Source organism: Rhinoderma darwinii, chromosome 8 (genome assembly GCF_050947455.1).
Source record: "Rhinoderma darwinii isolate aRhiDar2 chromosome 8, aRhiDar2.hap1, whole genome shotgun sequence".
In the NCBI taxonomy this organism is placed as follows: Eukaryota; Metazoa; Chordata; class Amphibia; order Anura; family Rhinodermatidae; genus Rhinoderma; species Rhinoderma darwinii.
In genome coordinates, this window is record NC_134694.1 from 100,354,054 (window position 1) to 100,373,893 (window position 19,840).

Here is a 19,840-nt window from a genome sequence, read left to right on the forward strand (position 1 = left end):
TGTCAAAGTTCACAAAAAATAATTAAAATGGGTATTGGTAGCAAATTACTTTTGGCCATATTTTGCCAACAGGGGATTACAATGCTCTATATTGTATCTTATAGACTGTAATAATAAAAAAAATATTATAGATTCTGTGTGTCTGTGCAATAACGAATGATTATTTATTGCCAATGTTTTTGAAAAATTCTAAAACTTAGTAAATGATTTTGAGGTTCTAAGAACCAATTATATAAATTTTCACCAAGCTCTTTTACTCCCAAATCCAACATTTTTATATCCGCGAGGTGTTCGCATCACAGTCCTAGGGTAATCCTCTGGGTTTGGAAGTAGTATGTGATATAGTTAGCGGGAGAACCCTTGTAATACTTTTTATTATGACAAAGATGTAAAGTTTGTTTTTATTCTCATTTTCAGGCCTTGGACGTTCTTCTTTATGGCTTCTTTTACTTCATTGTTCCTCAGAGTATAAATTATGGGATTTAATAGAGGGGTTACAATGGATGGGATGACCGAAATTGTTTTATTCAAATGTAAAAGGTCTCCAGTAGTAGGTCGAACAAACATGAAAATGGTCGTAGCATAGAAGACAATCACAACAATTAGATGGGATGCACAAGTAGAAAATGTCTTTTGTCTCCCAAAGGAAGTTGGGAAGTTCATTGTTGCTTGGATAATACAAGTATAGGACACAATGATTGTCAAGAAGCACCCTAATATGACAAAACAAGATGAAACAAAGACCATCTTCTGAATATGTGATGTCTCGGTGCAGGACAACTTAATCAAGGGAGCAAAGTCACAATAATAGTGATCGATCTTATTTCCAAAACAGAAAGAAAGTTTGGAGATCTGTAAACAAGGGATAAGGACAACTATGAACCCAAAAATCCAAGAACCAAAAATGAGTGTAGTGCAGGTACTTTGATTCATAATCAGTAAATACCGTAGTGGTTTGCAGATAGCCACAAATCGGTCAATGGACATGACAGTCAGAAGAAAGTTTTCTGTGGCACCGAATGAAAAATGGAAGAAGAACTGAGTTAAGCAACCGGCTGAAGAAATAGACTCTTCTTTTGTAAGTAGAGCCCACAGTAGTCTGGGAACAGTGACTGAAGGGTACCAGATCTCTAGGAATGAGAGTCCACCAATGAAGAAGTACATGGGCTTGTGTAGGCGATATTCACATTTAACAATGATGATAATAAAGGTATTGGCTATTACAGATAAAATATAAATGATGCAAATAAGACCAAAGATGTAAAATCCTGCATCGTTTAGCATTGAAAATCCCACAAGAAGAAATTCGGAAACAGTTGTCTGGTTGTAGAACTTTGAATAAGACAAAAAGAACAACAAGGTGTGGTGAGACTGAGCATGGTAAGGTAATGACTATGCCATTGTAAACTGTTTTCATGTTTTATAAATCTGTATGTCCTTACCTTCTCCAGCAATGGTGTATTTATGGGGTGCTACTTTTTTTTATATTAGTAGCCTAACACTAATGTGGAAAACTCCATTCAAAAATGAAAAATTGGCCTTCATCATTTAGTGTGTCGGCTTACAAAGGAAAAATAATTAATAACTTGTCTCTTTATAATACATATCTGCATACTATTGCTTAAAGGAGTTTTCCAGGACTAGAATATTGATGGCCTATCCTTGGGATAGGCCATCAATATAAGATTGGTGGAGGTCCGAACCCCAGCACACTCACCGATTAGCTGATTGAAGGTGCCGAGGCGACCCAGCGAGTGCTGAGCTCCTTTTATTGTTTACCAGGCTCAGCATCGTACATATGGTAGTGGCTGTACCTTGTACTGTAGCGCACTGCGGCTCAGGATATACTAAGGATAGGCCATTAATATTATAGACTTGTCTAGGTCCAACTTTGCGTCTATTTATTTATTTTTTTTAATTCTCCAGTACATCTAAAATAAACAATTAAGCCACTTTTTAAATACTCATGATAAAAAAAACCCTACCATTCATTTTAAACAGGGTTTGTTTGTAGCCTGTAACCATTGATACACATATGTTTGCATAGGAGCTGTACACACAAAACTTTAGGATATTTTTATTCAAGACTATTTGCAGCGTTGCTCCATTTTTCTATTCTAGGCTAATCGAAGCAATGCATTTTTTTTTTTTTTTTACAGAGTTGGACATAGCAATTAGGTTAATAGATATTAGTAGATAGATATTATATTATAGTGGATAGATAATAGATATTAGTAGATAAGTACAATATACTTTACCGAAAAACACATGATATCATTTTTTATTTTTTTTCATAGTTACAATTTACAAATTGACGTCTTAATTCTCAGCTTCACCTTCCTGCTCACCTCTCCCTAGCTCCCAGTATGATGTCCTATTGAACGTAGTGGAAGCAGTTTCATGAATGATAACAAGGAGCACACAAACACGACACACAAGGTAGAGGGGAAGACCGCCTGGACCAAACAGACATGGGGAACAAACAGATGTAGCCAGAAAACACAAGGACAAAAGGAAAATGGTCACACAGAAGATGCTCACTCACACTACAGACAAGGTGAGACATAACAAGGCATGTATGTAACTATCTAAAAGTGCCTTACCACCCCCTTATATAACTGGTAATATATTATTAAAAGTAAAGTTTCATTTCTTTATCTTGTCTGTGTCTTTATTCACTAGTCATATATAGTATGGTCGATAGGCGTTTGAAACAGGAGGGCACCCATTTTCGTTTATAATCATTTTTAGGGTTTATAACCTCTGTAGGCCTCCTCAGTCAGATTTCCATCTAGGCAACAGTGAAAGTAGACAATATCACTGATATTATTTTACCAAAAGTACTACTTTGAGAACAGAACTTTACTAATGTATTTATAAACTTTATTTTTCAATAGCCTACTAGATAAAATCACGCATTTCCATAATTGTATTTGGCCCATTAGTATATAGAGTAGCTCAGAGGCAATATCTGTATGACCTACTCCATGTAAAGCCTAAGGCCCCATGCACACGACCGTGCCCGCAATCACGGCCCGCGATTGCTGGCACGGCCGGCCGCTGACTGACAGCCACATTTTCGGGCCGTGCTCCCATACAAAGTATGGGAGCACAGCCCGCAAAATGCGAAAGAACGGACATGTTCCATAATTCCCGGAACATTTCCACGGCACTGACACCCTTCCGTAGTGCTACGGAAAGGTGTCAGTGTTCAATGAAAGTGAATGGCTCCGTTTTTGCGGACCGCAATTGCGGTACGCAAAAACGGAGGTTTTTTGCTGTCGTGTGCATGGGGCCTTAGTTAATCATTAGTCCTTATGATTTGTACTAATGGGCTATAGTACAATTTCTATGAACATAAATCAAAAATGCTAACAGGGTCGGTATGGGAGGAGCTTGACACAACTACCGGCCTGGTGATTGGAGGAGGAGTATACCGCAGGCCAGTATCCAGCCGACCAGAGGTGGTTTATGAGATCTGAATTCCGGCAGGGGGTTTTCGGAGCCAAAGACTGTTGCCACGCATAGACGAAGGCCATAAAGACATTGGCGACAGCCATAATGCAATCCCATATCCGAAGAAGTCATCATCGCTTTTGACTCTCTGGATAAGGGAGAGAGCTTCACTTTCGATCTCCAACTGCATGTCCGTTGCCTGGAGTTTTCTCCGACCCAGCAGACATGTTGGATCTGTGCAGGTAGGGGAGGTGGTATATGCTGCAGGGGTGGCCACTGGTGCTGCTGCTGTTGTTGTCGTTGCTACTGTGGTTGCAGCACCGGTCTTTGCCAGGTCTTCTGGTTCCCCCTCCGGTTTCTCTGTGGCCTCTGTACTTGCTGTCGATGTGGGCTCCCTCTACCTCTGCTGTTGCTCCATTTGTGCAGCAGGGGCCTCTGCCGGGCTTACTCTATAATTACTTTCAGATCTGTGGCAAAAAAATTATTACTATACAGTACACAAAACATACAAAATGTGATCCAAAGAACGCTATACTTACAGTTTAAGGCTCCTGGTGAGCATGAGGAACAGCAGCTCCTTTTGGCAAGGGCATTTTTGGTGCAGTAAGGGAAAGGAACCAATCCTTTCGAATGTACTGAAATGCTTAAAGAACCAGCCCCGCACAGTCTTCCAACAGTTACATTTGTCCTTTTCCAAAATTAAAAAACAAAACCATGTGAAAGCTGTATACATGTTTTTTTTTATTAGTGTGGCGACACGACACTGTGAGGTTTAGTTATTTAGACAACGCTACTGGAAATAGTTTTTTTGTGCCTATGACATACAAAGGGTGTTTAGGACACGGACATGTAGATTTAGAGAATGTTTTTATCCTACTGCAGTACGTTTTTTTTTTATATTTTTAAATCTGTTTTATATGTATTTGTATTTAAACTTTTGTTGTATGTGTGCTATCCCATTGTATTTGTGTTTTCAATGTGAGGAAATTTTTCATATTTGACAATAAACTACTATTCTATTCTATTTTATTCCATTCTATGAGGAACAAAACAACCATCCCATACAAACACAGTACATGAAAAGTAGAGGTCTGTTTGCATGGTACGGTGGCATTGGGTTTCACAGCCGTTTAAGATAGCGATGTCAACCAAACCTGACGGTGTTGACATGCGACACTGATTGACACTGATTGATCCCTGTAGATTTTATTATTCGCAATAATCATTTTTCCGCCACGTTCTCAGTAATATACTTCTTTGCAGTGGAATTTCGAACTAATCTTCAGTGATAGTTGCCTGTAGAAAAAAAGACGCAGAGGAAACAAGGTTTGAACGGAATGCAAAATACTTACCTATAATGCCCTGTTCGGACTGCGTAAGGCCGTCCCAGTCCAGGTACAGTGCCTTGCAGACTTGTGTCTAGGCCTTGGTCCGGCGATGAAGGTCACTGTACCCGCCACATTTCTTGTCCCATGAATCTTGGTTGGCCTTAATATGAAATACACCCAAAAAAATGTTTATAAACATTTAGTTTTTTTAACTTTATTCAGAATTTTTTTTTTTTTATACATACATTCAGGCAATAATCTAGACTTTTTATACAGGTGTGCGTGTGCTGTCACTACTATGTGTGCACATCTAGAAAACACCTAAACGCAGCAAAACTTCTAAACACATCTACTACTTTAAAAAAATATATTTCAGATTTTTTTTTTAAAAGTACTACTATTCACTCTACTTTTTTACACCATTAGTACTGTAGATTTGTGCATGCGCTTGTCACTTACAATATATGCACACCTAGTAAACATCTACAGGCTGCAAAATAAAAACTCTTCTAAATAATCTGCTACTGAAGACAACATTTATGACAGTTTTTTGTCATTTACCTTTGAAAACAGGGCTTCAACATCGATATCCATCTTCCGGTAGGCTACGGCTGCTCTTCTTTCTGTTTCAACCCTTTTTGGTGTATTTCCATTTCCTGGACTAAAATCTGTGCTTAGAAATCTGCAGCGCATCCTTAAGGCTGGGTTCACACGTGGCGGAATTTCACTTGAATTCTGCTGCGGACACTCCGCAGCGTTAATCCGCAGCGGAGCCGTTTCTCCATTGACTTCCCTTTCTATTTAGAAGTGTTCGTTTAGACGATGCGTAAAATACCGCTGCGGAGCATAGGCTGCGGAGCGGAATTTGGTGTCTGCAGCATGCTCTGTCTGTTGCGGACCAGTGGCGGACTGGTTGCGGACTCATGGCGGAATTTCTCCATTGACTTCAATGGAGATTCTAAATTCCGCAATGAAGTCCACAGCTGTCATGCACATGTTATGTGTGCTGCGGATGCGTCTTGCTTTTTTGACATGACATTTCTTCATTCTGGCTGGACCTATGTATTTCTAGGTCTACAGCCAGACTGAGGAAGTCAATGGGGCTCCCGTAATTACGGGAGCGTTGCTAGGCGACGTCAGTAAATAGTCACTGTCCAGGGTGCTGAAAGAGTTAAGCGATCGGCAGTAACTGTTTCTGCACCCTGGACAGTGACTACCGATCCCAATATACAGCAACCTGTAAAAAAATAGAAGTTCATACTTACCGAGAACTCCCTGCTTCTGTCTCCAGTCCGGCTTCCCAGGATGACGTTTCAGTGTAAGTGATGGCTGCAGCCAATCACAGGCTGCAGCGGTCACATGGACTGCCGCATCATCCAGGGAGGTCGGGCTGGATGCCGAAAGAGGGACGCGTCACCAAGACAACGGCCGGTAAGTATGAAATTTGTTTACTTTCACTAGGGAAAGTGCTGTCCCTTCTCTCTATCCTGCACTGATAGAGAGAAGGGAAGCACTTTTCCCGCAGTACGCAGCAGCTAGTCCGCATCAATTTACTGCACATTTTAGGCAGATCCGCCGCAGAATCTGCAACGCAGATTCTGTGCGGCATTGATGCGGACAGTTGCGGAGGAAATCCGCCACGTGGGGGCATGCCCTAAAGAGGCTCTGTCACCAGATTATAAGTGCCCTATTTACTATATAATGTGATCGGCGCTGTATTGTAGATAACAACAGTGGTTTTATTTAGAAAAACTATCAATTTTGAGCAAGTTATGCACAATTTTAGATTTATGCTAATTAGTTTCTTAATAGACAACTGGGCGTGTTTTACTTTTTTACCAACTGGTCGTTGTAAAGAGAAGTGATAATTTTTCAAAATTAAAAACACTGTTGTTATCTATATTACAGCGCCAATCACATTATGTAGGAGATATTATAATCTGGTCACAGAGCCTCTTTAAGTAAATCTGCTTATCTTTTGAGCACGCGCAGATCTATTGAAGACAATCCCGACTTTCTGTACGAAAAAAACCTGGAACGTCTGCACGATGACGCGGATTTCCCATTAACTTCAATGGGTGCAAGAATGTAAGGGGGTTTCATGCGGATTTGGGCGCAGAATCCGCATGAAATGCTGAACGTGTGAACGGGGTCCAACTCTAAAATTGGATCTGATTACGGACAGTTTTCAGCTTAGATGCAACAATGTGACAAATCAACAAAAATACATGTAAACTGCTCAAAATTGGAAGTAAGTTGTGAAAATAAGGGAATCGATTACATTACATAAAGGCTATAAAAACTTTTAATTCCTTTTTTTTTTATGTATTGTAAGTATTTGGGCATTCCAAACATTTTCCTAATAAAGTTTATTTGAAAAATTTTATTTTGTTTTTGCGCGGCAGCTTCTATGTATCCACTATACATAGGAGCTGCATAACGCCACCGTAAGCCAAATCCATCAATCAGCTGGACTGACAGCAGACTCGGTCTGCTTCTGACACACACTCTGACCCTAATACCAATCAAATCTGATGTGATTAACTTAAATTTGATCGGTATTAGGGTATGATTGCATGTGAGAGGCACATAGGAGCCAATGTCAGCCAAGCCGGCAGTCCTGCTCACTAACGGAATCAGCTTACAGCGGCGTAATGCAGCTTCTATGTAAAAAACATTTTTAATAATACTGTATTAGGAAAATGTTTAGGATGCCCAAATACCTACATTACATTCAAAAAATACTTCAAAGATTTTCATAGCTTTTAAAGTAATTCATATCTCTTGCTACTGTGCCCTGCTTAAACAAATGTATTAATCATCATACTATACATACTGAATGCATTATGATACCTTTTCCCAGTTATCCAAAGCAATACAGGGGGTTCATAGTCCTGTGATGACTATGAACTATGTAGGGAAAAGCAGACGTCTTGGTTTCTTTATAAGATCTTGGTCCACTGGTAATTATTTAAGTGTTACAGTAAATTAGAATCTCTAATTGACATTACTAATGAGATTGCAACAATTGAGGGAATACATGTAAAACTCCTGGGTATAAAGATGGTAAAAATAACAAACATAAATGTTGTCAGCTTCTTGGTAGAATTAAATGTGAATAATTTCACATTGACATTTGTTGTTTTTTTTCTTGAAACACAATTCAATTTTAAGCACTTTGCTTAATAAGTTAAAATAGTTGCAAAAGGCAAAAAATTAAGACATATTTTATTAATCTACAGTGGCTAAAGAAAGTTTTCTTCTTTTTCATATTTCATTGTACAATAACAATGACTCACAATAGATTTAATTGGGCTTTTTTTGTTTCATGGAATAACCCTCTTTATAAAGTACAGTGCCCACATGTGTATAGATGATAGAGAGAGATCTTTTCACATAAATTACATAATACTGAACAGTGTGAATGGTTAGCCATTTATTTTTTTGGGCTTTTGATAACTGTGACAAGCCTATTAATCTACCCATTACTCACCTTGCATGGCTCCAGCACCACTGCGATCTTCCCACTGTGATTATGTCATGGAGTAACATCTTAAATCTGAGGGTTTGGCTCCTGAACCTTGCCTGTGATTAAGTATACTCTTCTGAACTACTTTACTTGTGCTTTTCATCCACACTCTGACCTTGACCTTAACTTTAGCCATGTTACTGGATTCTGCTCTTGTCTCACTTCTTCAATGTAACGTCTAAGGCCACGGCCCGTCGTTCTGACTTAAACCTCGACGGCCGTGGCCATGGACATCTTGTCTGTGTGCAGCATTGTCCTCCTGTGAGGCGCCAGCACTCACTTCCAGACATCGAGACTGTCTACGGAGGGCGCGCGCGCCCGCGCGTGCACGGTCTTAAAGGGCCAGTGCGCACATTTTGCAGGAAGTCTGCAATCTAGCCCAGGATGCCCTGGGCTATAAAAAGGGCTCTGCCCTCGTCCTCTTTGCCAGAGCGTTGTTTGTTACCCGTAGTTTGTCGTGCTAATAGTCTCCCAGTGTCTTCCAGTTTCCCAGTGTACCTTGTTCCTGTATCCCGTGTCATGTTTCCGTGCTATCCTGTTCTAGTGCCGTGCTGAGCTGTTGCCGTGTTGTGCTGCAGTCTATGCTTGTTTTGCCACGCCTCACCTGACGTCTTCCCGCCGCCTGGTCCTGGACGTGCCTGCCTCGCTACTGTCTACGTTGCCTCAGGTATCCTCACTGAACTATTGAACTCTGTACCTTACCTGTTTGGCCAGCTGCCATCCCACTACGCGGTACGGCCCAGTGGGTCCTCGCCCTGCTTTGTGACATTCAAATTTGTCACTTGATACTTTTTGTTCGACCTCCTGGTTTTGACCCCTCTTCTGATTACATCTCATCCTTTGGCATGTCTCATCCTAATCACTCTCCCTGTGATGACCCCTGGCTTTGTTCTTCACTTCATATCTTGCTCCACTTCAGATTTTTCTAGCATCATAATACCTAATCGCTGACTACTCTGGGGACAGCAACCTTGGAATCCAACCAGGAAAGTCCGTACCCAGGGCCGGCCTTAGGATAGATGGTGCCCATGCGAAATTATCTTTCGGGCCCACACCCCATCATAAAAAAAATTCCCATAAAAAAAGTGTAATGCCCCCCAGAGTATAATGCCCTATATAGTGCCCCCACACAGTATAATGCCCCTTTAGTGCCCCCCATACAGTATAATAATTAATAATATATTATAACCCCTTCAAGGACACAGTTTTTTGTCCTCTAAATGTGCCCACACAGTATAATGCCCCTAAGTGCCACACACAGTATATTGCTCCCTGTAGTGCCACTATACACTATAATGTCAGCTTAGTGGCCTCCACACAGTATAATGCCCCACTCCCCTGGCTGCCAAACACAGCCCCCCTTGTAGATAGTGCCCCCTGTAGATTGTGCAATACAGCCTCCCTGTAGACAGCGCCATAATCCCCACCTCCTCCTTGTAGACAGTGCCATACATCCCATACATACTTTGTCATTATGGGATATTGAGTTCAGAATGAAGGGGGAAAACTTATTTCTTTTTTTTATTTTAGCACAAGGCCTCAACATTACAAAATGTGAAAAAAGTAAAAGGGTCTGAAGACTTTCTGAATGCACTGTAACCTGAGGGTCACATGAGGCACAGCTATACTGGTAATCGTCATACAGTAATATCATAAGAAGGCACACTGGCACATTTATTGTTTACTAATTGTTGTTCCCTTCTTTTTCCCAAGGTTAGATCACATCTGAATTGTATGCCGGTGATATTTTGTTTCCCTTTTGATATACAGTCTACTCAGACATTCCTTATATTGGGTAAGCTGTGATTTTCTACATTGTTTGTAAACTATACACATATACATTTACAAAAGTAGACCTCTGTAATTGTGTTTAGCTCTTGCTGTGTATGATGGACATCTATACTTGCTTGGTTTCCTGTATTGTTTGTGATATTTAAAACATTCTATCAATGAAAACGTATTGAATAAAAAAAAATTTTGAAGCTATGGTATTTGTCATAACTACTCTACAGAACAAAATTTCCTAGCTTAAAAATAAGAAAAACTCCGAAATGGAGAAATTGAAATGTTAATGTTTTTTAACTTATTGCTAGAGAGTAAAACGAAATCATTCTTTACTTTATTTTGCATCTGACGTAAAAATATTACATTATTATCATTTTTATTTAAAATATTCTTGTTGCATCAGAGGTAAAAATATTACATTATCATAATTTTTATACTTTTGTTATAATTTATAAAATAAGAATATGTCTTTTTAAACTTTTTATTTACAGTATGGTATCATCAGTTATTTTTCTTGTAACAATCAATTATTTTCTTAACTATACAAAAAGTCTCACACAGATAAAATCAAAATAGGTAAATGATTAACATATTTATGTTCAATTGAAAAGTTAACTTATGATTTATGTATTAATAAAAAGTATCAAAATATATCTGAGTTATAAAAAAAAAAAAAGCTAATACATAGCGGCATGGTGATGTTATTTTATAATAGTAAGAATCACAAAAAGGAGAAAAATTGCAGAATAATAAATATTAAGCCTCATACACGGGTCAAGGTCAAGGGCACAGAGGGTTGCACACCATCCTTACTGTACTGCAGGTCCTTAAATATTCTGTGTTCCGCAGTAGGGTGCCAACAAAAGATACTTTATTCCCCCGTAGAAGCAATATTTCTAGAGTAGATTACCTCCGAAATACAGAATTTGATGCAACATGAGAACATTTTTGTTTTTTCACAAATTATATATGAATCCATGAGAAAAACCCTATGTATAAAGCCAGAGGCACATGGAGGTACAGTATGCTCCCACAGCAGTCTATGATCACCATATTACAGATCCATACAACACAGATCCATAATACTTGCATAAAACCTTAATGTTATTTTCCAAAACTGATCTTCACATTATGAAATTTTTTGGACAACTTTCTTCACGGCTTCTTTCACCTCTTGATTCCGTAAAGTATAGATAATAGGATTTAGAAGAGGAGTCACTATAGACGGGATGATAGATATTATTTTATTTAAGTGCAGTAAGTCACCAGTGGTGGGTCTGATAAACATGAAGATAGTTGTACTATAGAAAAGAATAACAACAATTAAGTGTGAAGCACAGGTAGAAAACGCCTTATGTCTTCTAGAAGAGGTGGAAAATCTCATTGTTGTCTGAATAATACAAATATAGGACAGGGAAATGATCCAAAAACTACTAAAAATAACAAAACACGCAAAGACAAAAAATAGCATTTGAACTCTTGATGTATCAGAACAGGACAACCTGATCAAAGGGGCAAAATCACAGTAATAATGGTCAATTTCATTTTTAGAACAAAATGAAAGGTTGGAGACCTGTAAACATGGAACTAATACTGCAATGAAGCCCAAGAACCAGGATCCCAACAGCAGTTTGATACAAGTGTCAGGATTCATGATGAGTGTATACCTTAAAGGCTTGCAGATGGCTATGTATCGATCAAAGGCCATGATGGCTAGTAGGAAGTTCTCTGCTACACCAAAAGAAAAATGGAAATAAAACTGTGTTATGCATCCTGCTTGAGATATAGATTCTTTCTTCATCAGCAAAGCCCACAGCAGTCTAGGAACAGTGACTGAAGGATACCAGATCTCCAAGAAAGAGAGTCCACCAATGAAGAAGTACATGGGCTTATGAAGACGTTGTTCAAGCTTAACTATGAGAATGATGAACACATTGGCAGTAATAGTAAAAATATAAACAGTCAATATAACAGTAAAAAGGTAATGTCCCATTGCGCTAAAGTTAGAAAAACCTGACAGAAGGAATTCTGTAATGATAGTTTTGTTATATCTTGAATTGTACATGATATTCTTAAAAAACAAAGATGGTGGTCTCATTTCTCGACAGAACTAGAGATCAAATCTCATTTGTGTGTTTCAAGATGTCCAATAACCATAAGACTTTTCGCAATGAAGTTACAGTTAGCTCTGGTCCTCCAGGACATGACTGGACATTTACATTATAAAACTATTCAGAATTCTCCTTAAATTATGTAATTCTTTATTGAACATACATTGACACAAATGAGCGCTTGTATGTTTTTGATATTTTTTTTGTTATAGAAAATAAATAATTTGTCTATTTAATGTGTATAGTATCCAGACTTTGTGATTTGTATGGAAAAAACAGGTTATATAAGTCTTTTCTGAAACCCCAAATAATATAGAATACTAAAAGGACAAAAAAAGAAGAATGATAACAAGGTACAAAAGTAAAAAGAGGCAAATACTAAAAAGAGAGTAAATAGTTTCAAGGAACAATGGGGTCAAAGAGATGAAAGAGAAAGGGATTGTGATGGGGAAGCATTTCTGGAGGTGACGTTCACTCGGATCGGAGTTTTTGTAAAATCCTATGGATCCTATTATCAAGAAAATTGGTAAGATTGTGTATATTTAAGCCAGGGGGGCCATGTGTGCAAAGCTACTTCATTGCTTTGTACTGTAGATACCTAAGAAGAGATTTACAAAATGAGTTGACCACCAGAAAGCAAATATACCCTCTTGAACTTTCCAGATGTATTGTTATATGGACTCTTCTCAATGAATTACAATATTGGCATGAACCCATAGATGTTACTTACTCTAATTTATCTTTAAGGCGACCCACACTCGTGAACTTGGAGTGCACATTCTTGTATTCTCATTAATACAATGAAAAAAAAATACAATTTGCTTTAGATATAAATATTTGTTGCCTTGGCCCTTTGATATTTCCTGAGATTAATTTAAAGATAATTATTCCCTCTGTGATTCTCCAGTTGAAAATCATTTTGGTAATTAATCAAGGGAATAATAAGTATCTAAAGATCATCTGAATGATTATTATACCAAAAAACTGTGTCAAATAAAACTTATTGCATAACATGAGGACCATTGGTTTTGGTTTTTTTAAAGATCCTCTAGATTTGATAGATTGAAGAAAAAACTAAAGATTTCACTGAATTTCAGTAATTGAGGAAAATCCTGAAACAAAGTCGTTGTTCCCAAAATTGTAGCTTTGTGAGATGGCACAAGTGTCTAATCTGAAGTGGCTGCCATGTAGCCAATTTTTTGGGGGGTTTTTTATTCCCCCAATGCATCTAACATACAAAAGTGAAGCAACTTTGCAAATATTCTTGATTAACAACATCCTACTGTTTTGTGTCTAAAACTTCTATGAAGACCTCTGTCTATCCATGGGCACAGACAAATCCAATGCAGTCAGTTCCTCGAGTCCTACTCCCTTTTATCTGTCCCTACTTATTACTAATGTCAGTTCAGTAGGTTAGCAAGAAGTGGGGGAAAGAGCAAAGGAGTATGATTGCAGGATCCGACTACACACAGGTTTTGATAATAAATACCTATAGCTGTATGTGAAGACAAATCAAATCTCCCAAAAGGGAAAAATAATGACACCATTATTTAGTACAGTAAGTAACTTGCAAAAAATATAAATTCTTTATTACAATATACATAAGAACATGTTGGCCATCAGGACCTAAAAACCACAGACAATTAAAATATACAATGTGGAGAACATGAGGCTACTCAGAATGGCCTATATTCAACATTCAATAATACCGGACAGGGTCACTATGACAGTCATGCTATAAATGTACAGTACAAGGATAACCGACACCACAAAATGTGTCTCCAAAAAGCATGCTGAAACAGAACAATGTAATACAGACCCTGTAAAAAATAGTATACACGAGAGACTTGTAGCTAACACTGAAATCTCAGTGTAAATAAAGTGGTATAGAGACCAGGGTATCACCAAAAATCAGAGTAGGTCCCAGAAGCCATACCAACCCGTGTATTGCATATCAAGCCAAAAATGAGCTCCACAGCAAGAGCCCCGACGCACGTTTCGCGGTAGCTTTTTCAAGGGGTACTGACTAGTAAGGTGACCGGCGTTGTATTTATACTCAGTGGTGGGAGAGGTTTATTCAGAGATAGCAAATAGCAGCACGACATTCTCAAATCCCCAATGCTGAACACCTGAAATGTACCAGGTGTTCTACATTGGTGAATCAGCATGTCTAAAGTTACCTGAATGCTGATCGGTAATAATTGGTGGGCTTGTCGGTTTAAGCATTATTGCGTTTTGGCTGTATCCATATTTGGTGGCATTTTTAATATCATCATTTTTGTCTTTTTATAGGGGCCATATGATCTGTATTTATTGGGCTGAATAGAATACCAAGTATCACATATTATATCTCAGAATAATGTTTTTGGTTGGACTCTATTCAACAATACGTTTTGAACATATTCTAAATTTTGATCATTTTTTAGCTTTTTTCATGGGGTACTTATTTTTATTCGTGTGTTTGTGCACACACTGCACACATATTTATTATACATTATTTATTATCCACTTATATAAATTTTGTCATCACACTTGTTATGTTGTATATATATATTTTTTTATATTTATATTTTTATTTACTCACATTTATGACTCAGGGCTTAATAGGTGCACAAAGATGGCGGACCAGGGGGCCCCCAGTCAGCCATAGCAACCATCGCACCCCCTTGCGATTGCGTTGCGGGGGCGCGATGAGCTGTTAGAGGGGGTCGCCCCCTCTTTCTAATGATTTAAATGCTGCGGTCGCTATTGACCGCAGCATTTAACGAGTGCCGCTCGTTACTCTGAAGTGTCGGCTGTAACAAACAGCTGACACCGGCATCGTATGGAGCGGGTTCACTCCGTGAGCCCGTTCCATACTTCCCCTACCCGACTTTGACGTATGGATACGTCAAATGTCAGGAAGGGGTTAATATGTGAAATGCTGGTGACAGGTTCCCCTTAAGCAAACAAATCCATTTGGCCTATAGACAACGCTTGCTTATAAAGTAAATTTAAGCTAATAGGGGCCTGTTCCTCAGTTTTGGGGGACTGCAGAGCATCTGTTATAGACCCACATTCATTTCTGCGTGTGCCCTGTAATGCATGTCTTTTTATGCCATGGGACTAAAGGAAAATCAGGTGGCTCCTGTTTTGAGCCTATTCCACTTACCTGTCTTTCTTCCTATCAGATTGAAGGATGGAGTATTTAAATCTGGGTTTCTTTCTATTTTCTTTGCTTTTGATTTTCCTGGTTTCCATGTGTTTGATCAAGCTACTGACTATACCCTGCATCTTTGACTATTTGCACTTTTTGTAGCTAGACCTCGGCTTGTCTCTGGATTACCCTTTGCTTACTGACTTGGACTGTCTGCTCCCAGCTGGTTTTACCTCTGCAATCCCTGATATCCACTAGCTTTGTGATTTGGACTTTCTGTTTACCCACAGGCTGTCTTGTTATCTGCTCTGGTATTGCCTGCATTGCAGCTCTTATCCAACACTGAACTCTGTTAAAACAACCTGGGTTCTATGCTGCAAAGTCCAACCTGCCTTGCAGTGGGCTCTGGCAAAAACCATGGATAATGCAGTCTAATGCTGGATACCACAGTCTGATGCTGGCGATACCTAATTTCTAGCACCTTTTTATGTTTTACAACTTTTTGCACAATAAAGTTACTTTTGTAACTTTTTGGTCTCCGTTTGCCATTGCAGCCACCGACACCCCGGTGATTTCATTGCTGGGGCATCGATGAGCTGCAAACACCTTAAATGTAGCGATCGGTTTTGACGGCTACATTTTAGGGTTAATGGCAGGGATCGAAGCTAACTTCGGTCCCCGCCATTATAGCAGAACATCAGCTGTCAGATACAGCTGACATCCGGGGATGATGGCACCGACTCAGCTTCTGAGCCGGTGCCATGCATTTGTCGTAAGTATACGACATTTTGCGGGAAGCACAGGCTTTCCATGACGTATACTTACGACAAATGTCGGGAAGGGGTTAAAATATGGCTGTAAAAATTAAATCTACATATTTTCCAATAAAATGAAGTTTAGCTCAGATTTTTTTAATTTTCACAAGGGGTAGAGGAGAAAAAGCACCCCAAAATTTGTAAAGCAATTTCTGTTGAATATGGCAATACCCTAGATGTGATCATTAACTGCTGTTTGGTTACACGGCAGGGCTTAGAAGGGAAGGAGTGCCATTTTGCTTCTGTAGCTCAAATTGTGTAGCTCTATTTCTGTGATGCCTTCACTTTTAAAATGAGTTGCCCATAAAATCAGGAATCTGAGGCTCATAATTCACGTGTGGTAGGTTCTACATGGGATCTCTCATCTGAGGGTTGCCTCAGCTAATGTCCTGAGGCACATCTATGGGAATTCCTCATCATCAGAGGATGAGGACAAGAGGAATGGGGCATATTACTCGTCTCCCTCTCTGACCGTATCAGGGTCAGAGGCCAGGGGGCGTATGCCTCCTCTGCTGGATAGAACCTTTGGGAAGATTGGGAGATTTTTATATTGGGGTTTGTAATGTTTGAGCATGTGTTATGTTGTGCTTTTACACGTGTCTATAATAATTGCTAAAGAGTAGAAAAAAAAGGAAAAATAAAAATACAAGAAAAGGGGAAAAGATGAAGAAAAGTGATAAAAATGTAGAAAAAAAATTTGTATAAAAATATGTACTGAATAAACTTCAGTAAAAAATATAATGCAATATGAAACTGTAAAAAATGTCCTTACTACCTGACAATAACTAAAATTGAGTAAACGAACTTCAGTAAAAACAAAACATATGGACACCAAATCCTTAACGCTATATATTAGTACTAAAAAACTGTAGTATGGAAATTATACCACAGTAAATTTACACTAAAACTGTAAAGCTATCAGCAAATTCAGACTAAAATTATAAAGGTACGGTATCACAAACTAAAGCTAACTGTAAAACTGTATATTTTAATTTAAAAAAAAAGTTGTGTAAAAAACATACTACTATAAATTCACACTAAGACTTCGTTCACATCTACCTCGGGACTCTGTTCATGGGTTCTGTCTGAGCTTTCCGTTAGGAGAACGGAATCCAAACTGCTACAAGTACACCGCTACAAGTGTGTCGGCGATTCACAGTGTGAGCAGTAAAGGAAATGAATGGGAAGCAGCGCAGGTTTGAGTGCTGTGGCCCCTTCAAAACAGCTGATCACCAAGCACCTGTGATGGATAAGAGACACAGGACCTGCTGACACTGAACCTGTCAGTCCCGCAGACCTGACCGGTACAGGATTCAGGGAATGATACAGCTGTTTTGTAGACAGAATACAGAACAGCTGTATCTCTAAAAGTAAAAATAGACTGTAAGAGCTGTATTTGTGCTATATCTTTTTAGTTCTGGATGCATAGATGGCAAAAAGAGACTTCCTGCTAGACATCAGATACCCCCCCCCCCCAAAGGTAAAACATCACTTGATATTTAAAATACCCTCTTCAAACCAAGTACTTTTGAGCAGGGTAACTTTAAAAAGCAGTAATAGTTGCACATCACAAGAGGACTAACCCATTTAAGTTAAGTCAACTGGATAGATATTGCACTTTCTATTTATCCAGTCATTTAATTTAGATTTACAAACTCAGTTCATACATTACAAATTATAGTCAATGTTCCTCTAAGTAGTATCTTTGTTATACACACAAATATTCATTTTCACAGCTGTTTTCTTCATGGCCTCTATCATCTCCTTATTCCGTAAAGTATAGATTACAGGATTCAGAAAAGGAGTCACTACGGATGGGATGATGGAGACAATTTTATTCAAGTGCAAGAGGCCACCAGTTCTGGGTCGGACAAACATGAAAATAATGGGGCCGTAAAATAGTAATACAACAATCAGGTGTGAGGCAAAGGTTGAAAATGCTTTTCTTCTCCCACGTGCTGTTGGAAACTTCATTGTTGTTCGGATTATGTATATATAAGACAAAATAATTAATAGAAAACAGTCCAAAATTATAAACAAACTAAGACAGAAAAACAGTTTTTCGACACTTGACGTCTCATAGCAAGACAGCTTGAGTAAAGGGCCAAGGTCACAATAGTAATGGTCAATTTGATTTGCTCCACAGAACGAAAGGCTTGAGATCTGTAAGCATGGAATAAGCATTGACAAAAAGCCACCAACCCAGGGTCCAATGATGAGTAGGCTGCAAACCTTGGGACTCATAATAAGTAAATAGCGCAGTGGATTGCAGATGGCCACATATCGGTCATAGGCCATTACGGTCAGGAGAAGGATTTCTGTCGCGCCAAGAGAAAAGTGGAAATAAAACTGTGTCATACAGCCAGCCACAGAAATGGATTCTTCTCTAGTTTTAAGAGACCATAGGAGTCTGGGAACAGTGACAGATGGATACCAAATCTCTAGAAATGCGAGTCCACTAATAAAAAAATACATAGGTTTGTATAAACGTCGATCAGATTTTACAATGAAAATAATGAATATATTGGCTGTTATGGTAACTATATAAATAATTAATACAATAATGAAGAGGTAAAATCCTGTCTCCTTCAATAGAGAAAACCCCAAAAGTAGAAATTCTGTTACAATTGTGTCATTGTTGTCTTTTATTGTCCACATGTTGAGCTTCAGAAAAGATAAGGCTTTAAGAATTAAATAATATGAATTGTTTCTTTATTCAAAAAAAACACATTAAATACACACTTGTTTCAATACTTTTTTTTGTGTTCATATGTGTCACTTAGATGTTTTAAAACTTCAAAACTGCAGATACCCCCCTACCAACACACATTCTACATTTGGGGGACCTACCACCTGTCAGGTACTAGGATTTGACTTGTGCATTATTTGTACTTCTATAATTCCTATTGACTCTATTAAAGCAAAGTATGTATGCAGACATGTGAGCAGTCAAATCATTGGATTTCCATGCCTCCGCCATTTTCACTGGTTTAAATGGTGTGACGCATTGTCATATGTAGCCATTCCTTCACTGTAATATCTGGCAATAAAGAAAATTTGTGAAAATTATGAAGGGGTGTATTCATTTACTACATGTTACTTTTAGTTACATTTAATTTGATTTATAATGTAGAACACTCAACATTAAACATTATTTTTTCCCCTCATTACCAACCATACAAAAGTGGATCAATCTAAATAAATAAATAAAAGCACTTTCAAATGTTCCAGACCTTCTCAAATTTCTTAAGTTAACCACTTTGCTTACGTAATAAATAATTTCATAAGAAATTATGAATTTATTTAGATTCAGCGCACAAGAGAATGGCGACAGCTCACTGCGAACACTAATGCCACCTAAGCCACTACATATAAATAAATATGAATTACTGCTAAATCTACTTACAATGGGGTAGTTCTTAGCGCACAGTCGTGGCAGGTGGGCTCACACAATTTGATCAAAATGTGCGCTAAGAACCTCTCTATTGTAAGTAGATTTAGAAGTAATACATATTTATTTATATCTAGTGGTTTAGGTGGCATTGGTGTTTGCAGTGTGCGGTCGCCATTCTCTTGTGTGCTTTATAAATTTGTAGTCACAGGCGTTCTTGCACCTGTATACACGTTTTGTTTCATTTTGTTGGAATGTGCTGTTCAAACTTTTGTGTTGTTTATTTAGA

At 38.5% G+C, this 19,840-nt stretch overlaps 3 protein-coding genes across 3 annotated transcripts; all 3 read right to left on the minus strand.

Moving 5' to 3' along the window:
* Positions 1–375: 375 nt before the first annotated feature.
* LOC142659999 (olfactory receptor 6F1-like) lies at positions 376–5,477 on the minus strand. The gene is made up of 2 exons (XM_075836650.1): positions 5,346–5,477; positions 376–1,332 (listed from the first exon to the last, which is right to left on the minus strand). Exons 1-2 carry the CDS (start codon positions 5,475–5,477, stop codon positions 376–378), a joined length of 1,089 nt encoding a protein of 362 aa, XP_075692765.1.
* A 5,750-nt stretch (positions 5,478–11,227) lies between these two features.
* On the minus strand, positions 11,228–12,163 carry LOC142658792 (olfactory receptor 6F1-like). The gene has a single exon (XM_075834409.1). It carries the CDS (start codon positions 12,161–12,163, stop codon positions 11,228–11,230), a length of 936 nt encoding a protein of 311 aa, XP_075690524.1.
* Positions 12,164–17,852: 5,689 nt separating this feature from the next.
* On the minus strand, positions 17,853–18,818 carry LOC142660000 (olfactory receptor 6J1-like). Its single transcript, XM_075836651.1, has one exon. The coding sequence runs from the start codon at positions 18,816–18,818 to the stop codon at positions 17,853–17,855; it is 966 nt and encodes a 321-aa protein (XP_075692766.1).
* Between the last annotated feature and the right edge of the window lie 1,022 nt (positions 18,819–19,840).

Bases quoted from the DNA above. Each gene is read 5' to 3' on its own strand.
- LOC142659999 (XM_075836650.1), bottom strand. From the start codon at position 5,477: ATGCGCTGCAGATTTCTAAGCACAGATTTTAGTCCAGGAAATGGAAAT. The intron at 1,333-5,345 runs GTAAATGACAAA...TCTTATTCAAAG, and splicing joins TTGAAGCCCTGTTTTCAAAG to TTCTACAACCAGACAACTGT.
- LOC142658792 (XM_075834409.1), bottom strand. From the start codon at position 12,163: ATGTACAATTCAAGATATAACAAAACTATCATTACAGAATTCCTTCTG.
- LOC142660000 (XM_075836651.1), bottom strand. From the start codon at position 18,818: ATGTGGACAATAAAAGACAACAATGACACAATTGTAACAGAATTTCTA.